The sequence below is a fragment of the Desmodus rotundus genome, chromosome 11 (genome assembly GCF_022682495.2).
Source record: "Desmodus rotundus isolate HL8 chromosome 11, HLdesRot8A.1, whole genome shotgun sequence".
NCBI classification, from domain to species: domain Eukaryota; kingdom Metazoa; phylum Chordata; class Mammalia; order Chiroptera; family Phyllostomidae; genus Desmodus; species Desmodus rotundus.
In genome coordinates, this window is record NC_071397.1 from 4,866,108 (window position 1) to 4,882,268 (window position 16,161).

General features: G+C 45.6%; 1 protein-coding gene and 1 non-coding gene across 2 annotated transcripts; one reads left to right on the plus strand and one right to left on the minus strand.

The window, feature by feature from the left end:
- Positions 1 to 1,857: 1,857 nt before the first annotated feature.
- LOC112302502 (U6 spliceosomal RNA) lies at positions 1,858 to 1,965 on the minus strand. Its single transcript, XR_002974559.1, has one exon. It is a non-coding gene; the product is annotated as a U6 spliceosomal RNA (small nuclear RNA).
- Positions 1,966 to 10,128: 8,163 nt separating this feature from the next.
- Positions 10,129 to 15,174, plus strand: PIM1 (Pim-1 proto-oncogene, serine/threonine kinase). The gene is made up of 6 exons (XM_024557791.4): positions 10,129 to 10,377; positions 10,483 to 10,589; positions 10,704 to 10,754; positions 10,848 to 11,214; positions 12,794 to 12,970; positions 13,710 to 15,174. Exons 1-6 carry the CDS (start codon positions 10,296 to 10,298, stop codon positions 13,865 to 13,867), a joined length of 942 nt encoding a protein of 313 aa, XP_024413559.2. The 5' UTR covers positions 10,129 to 10,295; the 3' UTR covers positions 13,868 to 15,174.
- Positions 15,175 to 16,161: the final 987 nt, after the last annotated feature.

Here is a 16,161-nt window from a genome sequence, read left to right on the forward strand (position 1 = left end):
TTCCAAGTACATGTTCTGAGGTATGTGGTAGGTGGCAGTGTTGGGGGGGTGCGGTTAGTTAGACCTAAACATATGAATTTGGGGGTGGGGAAACACTATTCAGCCCGTAACCCTGAGTGAACGTAACGGTGCCGATCAGCACCTGAAGAGAGCTGGGTGTGGGATGCTTTGCCTTACCATGTTCACTTCTATAGTTGTTTCAGGAATATCGATGAACATCCACTGTTCAAGGCTTGGTCCTAAGCGAGGGAAACAAAAACTGGGGTGGTCATGGTCGCCGTCTTTAAGAACTCATAATCTCTCTGGAGGGCCCTTTGGAGAGACCAGACGTTCTCAAGCTCAAAAGCACATCAGTGTCACCTGGAGGGCTTGTTAAAACACAGGTCACTGGGCCCCACACCCAGGGTTTCTGATTCAGTGGATCTGGAGTGGGCCCTAAGAATTTGCATTTCTAACAAGTTTCCAGGTGCTGCTAGTCTGGAGACCACACACTGTCAGAACTAGCAAGCCGCACATATCAAGATCACACGTGATGTGGATGATTGAGGTGACACAGGTGCTTGGAGAGCACGGAGGAGGGGCCATTTTCTGTTTTCATGCTAAAGCAGCTGAAGAGACAACTGGGGAAGTCCCTTTGCACCTAAAAATTCCCCAGAAAATGTTTTAGCATTTAGACCTTGACTTTGTAAACATATTATGGTAAGAAGCAAGGCATTGCCTATACCATTAACTTGATACTTGACAAACACTACCTTTATTACTAATTATATCTATATAAGAAAACAGAAAGCCAGAGGTAGCAATGAATTCTGGGTTCTACTCTTGATCTGAAAACGCTGTGGAAACTTCCTCAAATCACTTCCTGTCCCTGATAATTGGTTTTGGTCACCTATAAAACTGAAGAGATTAGATGAGAAGATCTTTAGGTTTCCCTACAGCTCAGTCTTTATGATTCTATGTATCTTGTCTTATCGGGATAAAAAGATCCTTAAGCAGAATCTAGGACCAGCGTCTTTTGCCTCTGTGTATCTCCTTGGCACTTAACACAGCACCTTAAACATAGTAGCTCTTTAGCAAATGTTTATTGATCCATTGACTGAATTAGTCAATATCAGTGCAAGACCCGAGATTCTTGGCTCACTGCTTTAAAGATTATAAGTTCACCTCACCCAAAGGATATCCCTTACCCGTGTGTTTAGCCGCCAGAGCTCTCATTTTCAGCAGCCATTCCTCTTTGCCGCTACTCGCTCACACCATTAACTTATTTTTTTTATTATCAATCTTAAAGGGAGACATCAACTTGTTGTTCCACTTATTTCGACACTCAGTGGTTGTTTCTCGTATGTGCCCTGACTAGGGGGATCTCACCTACAACAGTTGCGTGTGGGGACAACATTCTAACCAAGGGAGCTGCCCGGCCGGGTCACACTGTTAACTTCTAGCATCGTTCCAGTCCCCGTTCATTTCTCTTGGGCACAATACTGAGGGAAATTATCCATGAACTCTATTGTCTTTCCATTCATTACCTTGCTTCCTGATTTTATTTAATCTGGCTTGCGGCCCTCTGTGCTCCAAGTGTGACCTCCAACACACAAAGAGCTACTCCATACATCGGTTATCTCTTCATCAGTGTACGTTTCACGAATTAGGGCTTGGGCCTGTCTCACCTGTGGACCTTGGGCGAGTTATTTACCTTCCTGGGTAGAATAATAATTAAGAGGATTAAAGAAAAAATATAAATATAGGTGCCATATGAATATCTAGCATATATAATATGTATTGCCATATTTCATGACACACAATGTGATTAGAATAGTACTTATCAATAGTAAATGCTCAATTAATATTGGATTTTTTAAAAATATGAAGTGTTTTATGAGTTCATGTGTCATACTTGTGCATGGGGCCATCCTAATTTTCTCTGTATTGTTCCAATTTTTGTATATGTGCTACCAAAGAAAGCATGGATATTATTTCTATGTATTAGACTGTACTTACTTCTCTAAGCCTTTGGCTTAGAAACCTGGCAATCTGAATTTATAAAAGTGCTTTTCTGATACAGGCAGAATTTTGCTCTGAAGTCTGTATTGCATATTCAAAGAGCAAACAGCCATCTATTTTTTCATTATAATATATGTGGCAGCAGCAAAGATTAGTGTGGGGGACATTCACCGGATCTTAGACTTACGTCTTCTTTCTTGGATTTAATGCAATTCAATTATTTTTTAAAAATAATTATCTTTTTAGTACTTCCCAAATGGAGCTACGGAGTCTTAAAAAATTTATAATATAGTCTCCGCACTTGAAGAGCTTATGGTCTCATTCATAGGAAACACTCAGTTAATGCTTGCTGCTCCTAAAGATGCTTCAGGCTGACAGTGGACACTTACATAACCGAAGAACGTGACTGTCTCAGATTACTAGTACAAGTAATTGTTGTGAGTTCAAAGACTATTGTCGCAGTGATCAGGGAGAGCTGCAAGAAGTCCAAATAGCTTTGAGTTGGTGTGAAAGGGTAGACTGAACTTGGGGATGCGTGTGTAATTTGGGCTACATACAGTACGTAATCTGTACTGTCTTCACAGCCCTGCACAAGAGGACTGGCTGTTTGCCAATATAACTTTCATTCATAAGAGTGACTTCAGAGCTAACTCTGACGCCTGCCAATGATACATTTGATTCTCATCCAATGAGTGGATGTCTCTTTGATGAAATAGCATCACTGAACACAGAAGCGAGCTCAACTTACTTTTTATAAAGAGGATAACACAGCTCTCTAGTTGTCCAGAGTGAGCAAGACTGTACTTAGAAATTCAAAGAATCTTTGACAAAGTTATACATTAAAGGCCATAAAAAGTGGTTCCGTATTTGCAGTATGGTTGTTCCAGTTCTGGCTGTGGTGAGCTGTCGATGTCTGCTTCAGCAGCAGCAGCAGCAGCACCCACCCTAAAAGAAGAACTAAAACAGAGTTGGAAAGAGGAAGTGTATGTTGAAAATGTAAAGTTTTCCAAATTGTCAAGTGGATTTCATCCAATTGTGTTAATGCATGTCTTTGTCATTTGGATCTTAAGCTACTATCCCTAAACCATAAGCCTCAAGAGATGACTTGAATAGAGAACCCGCCTATTTTTCTCTTCAGTGAAAACTGAAATTAAATCTATGATCTTCTTCATCTCTTTCCTTCACCTCCTGCATTGTGACATCTTCGGGAGGTCCCATTGATTTGTCTCTCTGGCTTTCTGCTTTTGATTTATTTAAGGAAACATTTTTCCCCCTTGTTTTATTGAGAGGTAATTGACATACAACACTGATTAAGTTTAAGATATATAACATAATGATTTGACTTACATATATTGTGAAAAGTTTACCACAATACGTTAACATCCATCATCTCATACAGATATTAAAAAATGTTTTCGTAATGAGACCTCTTAGGATCTACATTCTTTTCTTTTTTTTTTTTAAGGATCTACATTCTTAACAACTTTCAAATATACTATATAGCAGTGTTAACTATAATCACCATATTGCACATTCCATCCCCAGGACTTGCTTATCTTATTATAACTGGAAGTTTGTACCTCTTGACCACTTTCATCTAATTCCCCCTCCCCCTGTGTCTGGTAACCACAATTCTGATCTCTCCCTGAGTTTGTTTTGTGTTTAGATGCCACATATATGTGAGATCATACAGTGTTTGTCTTTCTCTGACTTGTTTCACTTAGCATAATGCTCTCAAGGTCTGTCCATGTTGCTGCAAATGGTAGGAATTCCTTCTTTTTTATGGCTGCATAAGAATCCATTTTCTATACATACCTCAAATTCTTTATCTAGACATCCACTGATGGACACTCAGGTTGTTTCCCTGGCTTGTAGTTAAAGAAACTTGTATTCATTCATTTCCCATGTATTGGGGAATACAAAAACCATAATACAAAGCATCTTTTGCTTCAGTTCCTGACACTACTCACCCCATTCCCTCTCTCCTTTTTACCTATTCATCTCTTACTCATCCTTAAAGTCCAGATTAAGTTCTCCATCCTCCTAGGAATCTCCCCTAACTTCTTCAGCCTCTTCTGAACACTGTCCTTGTGGATGATACTCTCAGCTAGAACCTAATTACAGAATACCTTGTTAATTCCCTTAAACGCATCTTGTGTCCCTTGGGAAAGCAGAATGGCATGGTGGGTAGGAGACAGCTCTGTCACTTAGCTACGTAGTCTTGGGCAAATTACTTCTGTTTATTTATCTGTAAACCAGGAAGATAGTAAAACTGCCCACATCATAGTTTTTAGATGAAGAGTCTTATAAAGTGCTTAGAAAAATGCCTAGCACATTTCTGATGCTCAATGTTGGCTGCTCTCCTAGTGTCTCTTTTGTCCCTTATGCCCGACCCATTTTTAGCACTTAGCCTTTATGTTCAATGAAAGGATGGTTTCTGCCCTCACAACATTTACAATTTAGTTGTAGAGGCTAAACAAATATAGAAAAGTAAGACTGTGTACTATTAAATGAAAAATTAGACATACAATAACACTGTGGCTGGTGTGGCTCAGTGGATAGAGCGCTAGCCTATGAACCAAAGAATTGCCGGTTTGATTCCTAGGCCTGGATTGTGGACCAGGTCCCCAGAGTGGAGTGCATGAGAGGCAAGCACACTTTGATGTTTCTCTCCCTCTCTTTTTCCCTCCCTCCCCCCTCTCTCTAAAAATAAATAAATAAATAAGATCTTTAAATTTAAAAAATGTTTAAAAAATTTTTTAAAGTAGATACACAATAAACAAATGTTTTTATTAGCATCGTTTTAGTGCCTAGCAAGATGTTCCACATAATCTTTTTGAGCGATTTCTTTCCCTTTTACCTAGATGCACTCTTTGGCTTTTCGAAGCTACATCAGCCATTTTATTTTGCTTTTTAAAGATGGCAGACAATCCCGTCACAAAACTCCCAAACATATGACATCCTTCTATTCCCCTCTCTCTCTGAGTGTTTGTTCACATGCCTGGTCTGTTGGATCTGAGGCATAGGCTTCCCTGGTCTTCTACTATGATATTTTATAACAATCTCCAGGCTTCCTTTAGCCTTAATACCTTCTAACATACTCATTTTTGTTTTTATCTATCCACTAATACTCAGGAGCTATAAAATCTTTGTGCATAGTGATTATTGATTTTTGACTATTTTAACTCAAATTGTCAGCACTGAATGCATAAAATTCCAAAAATATGTCTAGGTTATTTTTATTTTGAAAAAGTGAATTGGTAATGAATTTAAATATACTTTACTGGATAATAAAAATGCTTTCTCCAACTTTGCTGAGAAAACTGAAAGCTGACCGAAAGGTTTAAAACGAAATAAATGTCACACGTTATCAAGGACAAAAACCAGTTCTGACTTGACTACACAGAGTCCCTGACTATTCCGGTTGACACTTAAGATTTCCTAGCTCTTCCCCACCACAATTCCAACTTCAAATGGAAGGCTTTCGTCTAAAGTTAGACTGTTTCATGTCTTACAGTAGTAAAATTTCACATATATTCCATACATGAAATATATGTGAAATTTAACATTTTCTAAATAATCTTAACTGTTGAGGTCGCTGGAAATATTTTAAGGTCAGAAAGAAGTGTATTGCAGTGGGCTTTCTCCAAAATTTCCCCTTTTGATTTCACTAAACAAAGAGACATTAAAATAAAAAATAATGAATTTTTTTCAAAAATAAACTTTAAAAATGCAGTAATTATTTGTTTGTTTGTTTGTTTGTTGTTTTTGTTTTTTAAGGAGAGAGTAAGAGACGCAGACCCAAATGATTTTCACCTGATGAACTGCAAATAGCTTATAGAGAAAGCGGTACAGCAGGTCCTGAAATAAGGTTGTTTGGTTCAACATTGTTTTGTTACAACGCAGAGGTGCCCTAAAAACGTAACTCTTTTCGCCTGTGTAAAATTGGTTTTGTTATGCAGTCAATTTGCTGCAGTTCCATTGACAGTAAGTAAGGACTTTAAAGTACAGACCTACTTATATAAATGTATCAGCTAGACTCAGAGGTACGTTAAAAAAATAGTGTACAGGCGCCCCTTTCAAACTCAATTCTAAACTTCTGAAGAAATTGCTGAAGTCACTCCTTTGACAATGGCTTGATTAAATCCATAGCAGGTAGAATGTGGAAACCACCCAAGGATTCATTTGGCTATTGCTCAAATTAACATTAACATTCTCCCCTTTCCAGAGAATTATCGGCATAATTGTGACCTTTATCTTTCCAAAAGCACTTGTCATTTAACAATTAGCATGATTTTTCTGATTCTTTGAAACAGCACAGGTAATGCTTGCTTTTATTATTTAAGCTACATTTTGATGAAACAAAACATCAGGTTCCCTACACTCAAAAAGTAACTTTTAACACAAAACATATTTGAATGTTTAATAATTATCTTTATGAATGGTTTTAAGTAAAAAACTTCTTTGCCAAGCAAGGTCCATGTTTTGTAACTTCCAGCTGTGAAGCACCCACCATATAAAGCAAACATATTAAATGTTAATTACTTTAGCTCTAATGAAAATATTTAGGCCTACAAAGATCTAGAGAAAGTGAAAAAGGTTGAACTTGATTTAATGTATACAACTATTTCAAATCAAGATGGTTAGAATTAAACTATTTATCCTGAATTTCACCTTTGGAATCTCCAAGGTGCAAGACCATTCTAAAATTCTTCCTTTTCATCCTCATTGTCATAATCACCATCAACATTATTGCCATATAGCTAATATTTATAAGTTTACTTTGTGCTAAGCTATGCATACAATTCTGCTTTACATGAAGAATTTTATTTGCTCCTTACAACAGCCCTCTGAGGTAGGTGCCATTATCATCTCCAGTCTAAAGCACAGGGGCAAACACAAGGCCCTCAGGCCGAACCCGGCCCTCCACCTTGTTTTATCCACCCGGCACCTTGTTTCTACCCAGCGGCAGCGACGAACTCTCACTTAACTGTTAAGGGTAGTTACATTTATACAGTCCTAAATTATATTCGGCCCTTTGAAGGCAACCATGAAGCTGGTGTGATCCCCGGTGAAAATGAGTTTGACACCCCATGCTTAGAAAGGTTAATAACCTGATGAATATCATATAACTGGTAGGTGCCAGATCCTAGATTTGAAAGCAGGCTTAGTTTAAGATTTTTGCTTCTAACCTTTATTTTGCCTAAGCCCACTTAGTTAACTTAAACTTCATACAAATTGACTTTATTTTATTATTTTAAAATATTTTTAAAATTTATTTTAGAGAGAGAGGAAGGGAAGGAGAAAGAGAGGGAAAGAAGTATCAATGTGTGTTGCCTCTCACATGCCTCCCCAGTCCTGGCCTGCAACCCAGGCATGTGCCCTGACTGGGAATTGAACTAGCAACCCTTTAGCTTGCAGGCCGGCGCTCAATCCACTGAGCCATACCAGTCAGGGCTAAATTGACTTTAATCATGACCTTTTTGTTGGGACCTATTTGGGTCTACCTCTGCATTATCCAATGTTAAAGTACCTTATACATTCCAGTAATAGGAAACAAGATGTAAATAATTGAAAATTTAATTAACACAGATTAAAAAAATAAAACCCAAATATTACATTATTGTGATGGAGTGGACAGTAGATGATGAATGCTTGAAGTTTGTTTAGCCATTTGGGTGGAACTACAACTGTTTCCTGTTGTAAAAGCTTTAAATAAAAGTGAAGGGCGGGGCTGGGGGGGACCTTCTCAGAACAAGTTGACTGCTCCTGTAAAAGCAGAAAGTCTGGAAAGTGCTAGGTAAATGCCAACCAGCGGGAAGGTTCTACTAGGGCTCGAGAAGAGAACGGGAGGGTAGAGGAGAGGGAGGTGGGGGTCACATGCATTTACACTTGATGTCTTACTCCGCACCGGGAGCAGGTTTAGACCCTGGTAAGAGGAAATCTTTCAATCCTCAAGAGTTGAATTCAGGTCATTTCATCTCTTCCTCCTTTCGCTGTCGTTGGACCCAGTGTCATGCCACTTATGTTTCATTTTCCTCTCTGTAAAAAGGGAATGATTCTTGTTCTGTTGGTTTCTCCTAGTCATCAAAAATGAACCCAGGGGCAGCTCAGGTGGTTAGAGAATCGTGCAACACACCAAGGTTGTGGGTTCAATCCCCAATCGGGACACATAGAAGAGTCAACCAATGAATGCATAACTAAGTGGAACAACAAATTGTTTCTCTTATCCCTTCCTCTCGCTCTAAAATCAATCAATACATTTAAAAAAAATAAAAATGAATGAGTTAGGCCACAGTACCCAAACAAAAGGAAAATATGTTAATATTTTATAAATTTTAAAAGTTTTAAAATATCCGGGCATCTTTATAAAGTAATCACTGTAGAAAACTTCATGGAACATTTACATTCATTAATGACTTGCAGGTATACTGATTCTCAAATCGACTTATTTTTGTAAGTTTCAGGAACTTAAAAAAAAAAAACTAAAACGGGATACGATTGGCTCTAATTACTTAGGCCATTGACAATTCGATTTATGGATTGTACAGAATTTTAATTTACTCATTTCACACATCGTTATCAACTCTACACGAAGTTTGAAAGAACAAAGGACGAAAGTCGAAGGGTTGGTTTTCCATGTGTTCTCCCCGGGGCGCAGGGAGAGGGGGGACGACTTCCTTTGAGGCAAGATGGGGGCAGCCAGTAATCGCTGGCATTGCCCGACTGGCAACAACGTAGCGATGACAAGGTGAACAGAACGTGGAAACTGATTACGTCGAGCGCCGCCTCGCCCCCACCCGCCCCGCGTCTTCCACGGGGAGTTTTCCTGCCTCCCGCCCTCACCCGAGGGGCTGAGACAACAGCTGGCATCACAGCCCTAAATGTGTTTCGTGATTTCCTCTTTACGGGGTACGGTGACATATCACTTCTTAGGAATCAGGATTCTTTTCGGCGCGTTTAAAATTAAAATCCTGAGAATCTGGGGGCTGACGTTTCTCGCGGGCTGTGACATGCGCGATCTGGACCCCTCCGCCCAGTAAGTGGAGTTCTCCCCCAGTTTTATTCCAGGCCCGGGCCACCTCCACTCCCTGCACGAAAATGCCGTGACTCATAGACTTTCAGATCCTTCTCCCCCCACGCGCCCCCAGCACACCAACCCCCGAGCACCCAGCCCGAGCCCAGAGACACGTCAACCCGCCCAGGCCGACTTGGAGGTCTTGGGTCTGAGTCACACGGCAAGACCACCCTCGTCGGCAGCCCCACACACAGAGTCCCTCACATCCCTACGCGCCGGCCGCAGGGCCTCTCCGCGCGACGCAGCAACGCCCGCGGTCTCTGCGCAACTTGTTATGCTGCAGCTCCAGCCCTTGACCCAAAAACCTCCGAGAAAGAGAGCCGCAGAGCCGGCCTCCGGCGGCCTTTGAAGGCTTTGTTATTGTTTGGGTTTGAATCGTTACGCCCCTCCCCATCCTTCCTCCCCGGCAGTTCGACACCCAGCTCCCGCCTCCCTTCACGCCCCGCGCCCCTCCCCCTCCATTTTGGCGCCTTTTCCTTCCCGCCACGTCGTGGCGGCGTAGAAACCATTCTGACCAGAAGAACTGGGCGGAGCGTGGGCGGGGCATGCCACGTTATGCAGATCTTCGGCTTCTGGTTGGCTAGGGATGCGCTGGCGAGGCCGGTCGGGGCGCGGCAACTGAGCTAGCGGGGTGGGGAGCTGGGGGAGTCTCCCTGGCTCGCTGCTTCCCTACCCCCTCTCCACCCTCTGGCAGCCAAGCAGCCCGGCTCCCCGCCCCTCCCGGAGAGGCCCCGCCCTGTCCCCGCCCGCCAGCGCGGCCCCCACCCCCCTCGGCAGGCGCGCTCCGCCCCTTTACTCCTGGCGGCTGGGCGAGCCCGGCGTCTGCTGCTGCGGCGGCGGTGGCAGAGAAGGCCCGAGAGGACTTAGCGTCAACGACAGCGGCGGTGGTGGTGGGACCAGCAGCAGCAGCAGCTACAAGTCCCCTCTGCCACAGCCCTGCCGCACGAGTCCCACAAGCCGCCCACCCAGTCGCCCTCGGCTCTGCTTGACCTCGCCGGTCGATCCACCAGTCGCCAACCCCGGCAGCGCCCCCAGTTGTCCTCCGACTCGCCCTCGGCCTTCCGCGCCTGCCGCAGTCACAGCCGCATCGCCAGCCGCAGCTTCAGTCCCAGCCTTAGCCCCAGCTGTAGGCACAGCCCACGGCACTGTCCCAGCCCCAGCTCCCACTGCAGCGCCTCTAGACACACAACCCCACGTCAACACCCTGGAGGTTGGGATGCTCTTGTCCAAAATCAACTCGCTTGCTCACCTGCGCGCCGCGCCCTGCAACGACCTGCACGCCACCAAACTGGCGCCCGGTGAGTGCCCCCTAACTCGGGGATGGGGGCGAGGCTGGACTCTAGGGTGGGAACTGGGGGTTTGCGGGCCGTCACTAAGTCTCCTGTGTCTCTCCCCTTTCCTAGGCAAGGAGAAGGAGCCCCTTGAGTCGCAGTACCAGGTGGGCCCGCTGCTGGGCAGCGGCGGGTTCGGCTCGGTCTACTCAGGCATCCGGGTCGCCGACAACTTGCCGGTGAGCGGGCGCCCCGCAGTGGGGAGGGCACGCCGGGCGGAGGAGTGGGGGCTCATGCTGTGTTTTGGCCCCAGTAAGGGGATCTAACGTAGGCTATCCTGGGGTGATTTCCAGGTGGCCATCAAGCACGTGGAGAAGGACCGGATTTCCGACTGGGGAGAGCTGGTGAGTGCCCTGGAGGGAGCGACCCCCAGAATGGGTGGGGTGGGGGGGGCGCTCTCTGACTCCCGCCCTAACGCAGCCTCCTGGTCCCCACAGCCCAATGGAACCCGAGTGCCCATGGAAGTGGTCCTGCTGAAGAAGGTGAGCTCGGGCTTCTCCGGCGTCATTAGGCTCCTGGACTGGTTCGAGAGGCCCGACAGTTTCGTCCTGATCCTGGAGAGGCCCGAGCCGGTGCAAGACCTCTTCGACTTTATCACGGAGAGGGGGGCCCTGCAGGAGGAGCTGGCCCGCAGCTTCTTCTGGCAGGTGCTGGAGGCCGTGCGGCACTGCCACAACTGCGGAGTGCTCCACCGCGACATCAAGGACGAGAACATCCTCATCGACCTCAATCGCGGCGAGCTTAAGCTCATCGACTTCGGGTCGGGGGCGCTGCTCAAGGACACCGTTTACACGGACTTCGATGGTGAGCCAGGCTTGGGGGGGGGGGGGGCTGCCCGGGAGGGAGCTGCCCAGGTGACTCGGCCTAGTCCGGAGGCCTCGGGCCAGTTTCCCTCTATGGCCCTTTGTAAAGGTCATCCGGCCGCTTGGCTCCATTATTGCAGGGGTGGGGCGAAGAGAGCTTCCCAGCATAGTAAAGCCGGGGATTTCAAGCCAGCTGAACCTGTAATGTTTCTGGCATGATTTTATTTTATTTTTTTTTAAGTGGAATTCAGTGGGTTCCAAGCTTTGCCGATGAATAAGAGGTTGTGGGCAACCGGCCGTAGCCCAGATTTCTGAAGTCTGACCCAGTTTCCCGGCCAGTGAAAGGATGGGAGGAGGAAAAGGGAGAAGTGAGCGGGACAGATATAAATCGATGCCAGTTTTGTAATTTTTGTTTTGTTTTATAAGAGTTTAGTTTTCTGTAAGGTAGTTTTTTTAGGGCTGCAGTTTTTCCTCCCCTTTGATCGAGGGACGGATAAGGAATAGAAACAGTAGTTTCACTAAATAATTCATCTTGTTATTTTTTGTTTTTTGGGGTTTTTTTCGGTGTTGTGCGGTGAGGGATTCGAGATTGAATGTTGTGAAATAAGATCTCTTGCTGGTTTGAAAATTAGCTGGGTGTCTCCGAAGAGAGGGTGAAAATCTATCTAGGGAGGGGCTTGGACAGAAAAGATGTAATGGAGAGAGAGCCTAAGATCAAAGCAGAGTAGGGTGGGTCATCATCTGAGCAGCTTAACCTAACTAACGACAGCCTTTCAAAACTTGTGACGGGGGCTTGTGGTTTGTGTTTATTTGCCCTTGGAGGACGCTGGGTTGGGCTGATTTTTTTTTTTTTTTTTTGTATTTAACAGTTAATGGCTGGCCGGATCCTCCCATGTTTTTTCTTTAGAGTCTTTGCTGCCCCCTGGTGAGCAGCAGAGGGAGAACCGTACTTTTTTTTTTTTTTTTTTACAACCCAAAGTTTGTAAACAGGAATCACGTGGTCTGAAACCAGCTCTGCTGCTCTACCTCCAGTGCGGGGAGGAAAGAGTATGGGTGTGTGCCCCTGCACTCCGGGGGCGGGGAGGAAGGCCTTGCAGAGGGCACCCTGACTTAAGATATAATGCCAGTGTCCTCACCTGTATCATATCTGAGATGGAAATCTCACTCTTAACTCCTGGGCAACCTTTAATGCAGTTTAAGGTTAGTCTGTGGGATATCTCCCTTGATTAGACAGACATTCATTCCTTCATCCCATTGTGGGTGGTCCTGCCACATACAGGCTTCAGGCTTTGGGTCTGCGGCCGGCCCTGTTTGTTTCTTGGAACAGTTTGTCAAGAATTTTTTAGTTTATGGTCATGGCTGGTAGAGAGAGGTGGGTAATGCTTTGGGTTGGAAAGATGCCATAAGCTGCTTGTCCACTCCTTCTAGCTTCCTGGGGGAAATGGAGTTCACCCAGCACCTGAGAGAAAGGGGGTGGTGCCTTTAAAAAAAAAAAAAAAGTTACTCAGTATAACATTCAGCTGCTGTGTGCTTTATTTTTGCTAAAAGCATGTTTTCCTTCCTATTCCCCCGGCTCACAGGGACCCGAGTGTATAGTCCTCCAGAGTGGATCCGCTACCATCGCTACCACGGCAGATCCGCGGCTGTCTGGTCTCTGGGGGTCCTGCTGTACGATATGGTCTGTGGAGATATTCCTTTTGAGCATGATGAGGAGATCATCAGGGGCCAAGTTTTCTTCAGGCAGAGGGTCTCATCAGGTAACTTCTGGGAAGCCCTTTGTTGAGGAGAAGCAAGAATCATGAGGCTCTTAAGGGATGGTCTCTGAGTTCTGGAGAGCTTCACTCTCCAGGAGATGCCAACCACCCTGTGGCTTAGCAGAATCCTAGGCCAGTGATTCACCCTTGAGGGCTGACTCCCAGGAAGCAGAATGGTTTGCATTTGAGAATCCCTTGGGAGGTCAGAAGAGCAAGTGTGAGAATTTTAAGAAAAGGCCATCTAGTTTCACTGATAGGTTTTTTAAAGTACCAACAGAATCATCTGATTCCCTCAGGGCCTGGCTGTTTTGCCAGGGAGTAAAACGTTGAGGGCTCTTGGAGCTTTTTTCTTAAGGCAGGCTCTAAATTTGCAGTTCCAGTGACCTCATCGTGGGTGGTGTTCATATGTGTAAGTGGGTGCGTGAATTGAATCACCTCACGCTCACTGATGCCGCATCAGAATCTCTTGTCATCGTTCTTCCTATTTCTGGTTGAGTGGGTGTTGTGGGAAAGGCCCTAGCTATTGAAGTTTGAAAACCGCAGGTTTAAGAGGGGAGCTGTTTTTTAGCTGAAAGCAGACTGGAGGATCCAGATGGCAATACATTCCCATTAAAGAATATGAGTTCTAGAAAGTCTATGGTCTCTAGACCCCTGGCTTGTGGGCCCCTGGTTAGTGAATTGGGAAGGGCTTTGCATTACAAAAACAAGTTGAGTCATTCATAACCTTTCTTGTTTTCTGCAGAGTGTCAACATCTCATCAGATGGTGCTTGTCCCTGAGACCCTCCGATCGGCCTTCCTTTGAAGAAATCCAGAATCATCCGTGGATGCAAGATGTCCTCCTGCCCCAGGAGACTGCTGAGATCCATCTCCACAGCCTGTCGCCAGGGCCCAGCAAATAGCAGCTTTTCCAGCAGGTTGTCCCCTCCTGCCAGACCCTCCAGGGAGGGGAAGCTTCTGTACCAGTGACACTGTTCACCAAGCAGATCAGTGCTTGATACAGGAACAACATTTACAACTCATTCCAGGCCCCAGGCCCCTGAAGGATGCCTTCAGCAGGGGGAAGAAACTCCTCTCCTGGCGTCCTAGGCCTCAATTCCCCGTAGATGCTCTCTCCTCGTAGGTGTCCAGCCAGAATTGCTGGGTTCTGCAGAATCCCGGGGCGGGGTGGGTGGGAGTGGGTCAGAACCCTGCCATGGAACTCTTCCCTTCATCACGAGTTCCAAATGCCGCAGTGGATAGGGTTGGGGGGACATGGGTTGGGGCGGGATAGGACTAGCACCATTTTAAGTCCCTGTCACCTCTTCCGACTCTTCTGAGTGCCTTCTGTGGGGACTCCGGCTGTGCTGGGAGAAATACTTGAACTTGCCTCTCTTACCTGCTGCTTTTCCAAAAATCTGCCTGGGTTTGGTTCCCTATTTTTCTCTTCCCCCTCCCCCATCCTTCATATGAAAGGTGCCATGGAAGAGGCTACAGGGCCAAACGCTGAGCCACCTGCCCTTTTCTGGTCTTCCTTTTTGATTTTTACTTAACTGTTTCAAAGCCAAGACCTCACACACACAAAATGCACAAACAATGCAAATCAACAGAAAAACTGTAAATGTGTGTACAGTTGGCATGGTAGTGTACAAAAGGATTGTAGTTGATCTAATTTTTTTAAATTTTGCCTTTAAGTTATTTTTACCTGTTTTTTCCCCCTCTCCCCCCCCCCCCCGCCCCCGCCCTGAAAGATGCGCATTCTAACCTGGAGGTCAACGTTATGTATTTATTTATTTATTTATTTGGTTCCCTTCCAGCTCCAAGCTTCCACGGCTGCTGCCATAGTTTTCTTTCCTCCTTTTCCTCCTCTGACTTGGGACCTTTTGGGGGGGAGGGGCTACAACATTTGCTCTGTTCTTAGGGTGATGGGACTCAGGCAAGGCAGGCGGGACAGCTGCTGCAGCTCCCTGCTGCTGTGGGGCCCCCCCTGCCTGCTTACCCGAGTGGGGGGGGTTCCGCGGGTGATGGGGGGCGTGGCTGACTAGTGTATATAGGATAGATGTATGAAAACCAGTTCTGGGTGGTGTGCCTTCCGGATCCTCTCTGGGGCTGTGGTTTGAGCAGCACGTAGCCTGCTGGTTTTATCTGAGTGAAATACTGTACAGGGGAATAAGAAATCTTATTTTTTTTTTATACTTGGCGTTTTTTGAATAAAAACCTTTTATCTTAACTTGCTGCTTGTAAGTGTTGTTCATGCAGAGACGTGGTGATAGGCGCGCAGTGTCCACTTGATAGGTGCCGAAATCCTATCCTGGGAGGCAAACGGGAACTTGAAGCCTGAAGCTGTTTCCTTCGAAGGGCCTGCTGGGATAATCATTTTTCTGAAATGAACGTGTGGCCAGAGGTTGGGGAGGCCGTCTTACTCGGACAAGATTTGGCCTGAGGGGCCCAGTGAAACCCCAGTCTGTTCCTCGTGGCAATTCTAGAGCTTCTCTAATGCAACATGTGTGGCTGTTTCCCGGTTGTGCTAGTCACAGTTCGTGACAGCTACTTGGGACTAGTGGCCCAAGAAAGTTCTGTTGAACCGGGCCGAGAGGGCAGACAGTCCTAGTAACAGTTGCTTTTTCAGTTGTCTGACCGCTGAAACTTTGAGCATGTGCCCCTGTACCGACTACATTTACTGGAGAAACTATACACTCGTGTTTGCTCTCAGTCGGCTGAATGTTTCCTTCATATTTAATGGGTTTTGTCATGAACGGCAGTGGGTGAAAGGGAATGTGTTTGACTTAAGCAGACAGTTTTCCCCTGGAATGTGCTTGACAACAGGTTGATAGAGGGAGCAGGTGAAATGTTAGCTCTACCATTTTCTTTCATAACCCCTGGTTGGGACAATGAGCATTTTTAGCGTGTACTTCTTTGCAGGGATCTATTTAAGCCCCTTGTTCATTTCTTGAGTTCATTTAAACTGGGCGGTAGGACTCATGGCCCGAGTACAGCCTGATACGCTAAAAGCACATAGAGTTTGCATATTGAGTTTTAGTGAAGGTTGGCCTCTTGTTTAGGAGCATCGCAGATTGAACATTCTTTCTTCCCTGTGGGTCACGTAGCCCTTCCCTTGGTGCGTGCATGCACCCTTTGGACGCGGGCCTGGGTGCCGTCTTGTCAAGTTGCTTGAGGGTCCGGGCTGCAACACCCATCACTCAGTGTCTACTCTTAA

What these genes read in the sequence shown, in the direction of transcription:
- PIM1 (XM_024557791.4), top strand. Translation starts at nt 10,296, where the DNA reads ATGCTCTTGTCCAAAATCAACTCGCTTGCTCACCTGCGCGCCGCGCCC. An exon ending in TTTCCGACTGGGGAGAGCTG is followed by an intron (nt 10,755 to 10,847) that starts GTGAGTGCCCTG and finishes TGGTCCCCACAG; the next exon opens with CCCAATGGAACCCGAGTGCC. An exon ending in CAGGCAGAGGGTCTCATCAG is followed by an intron (nt 12,971 to 13,709) that starts GTAACTTCTGGG and finishes TGTTTTCTGCAG; the next exon opens with AGTGTCAACATCTCATCAGA.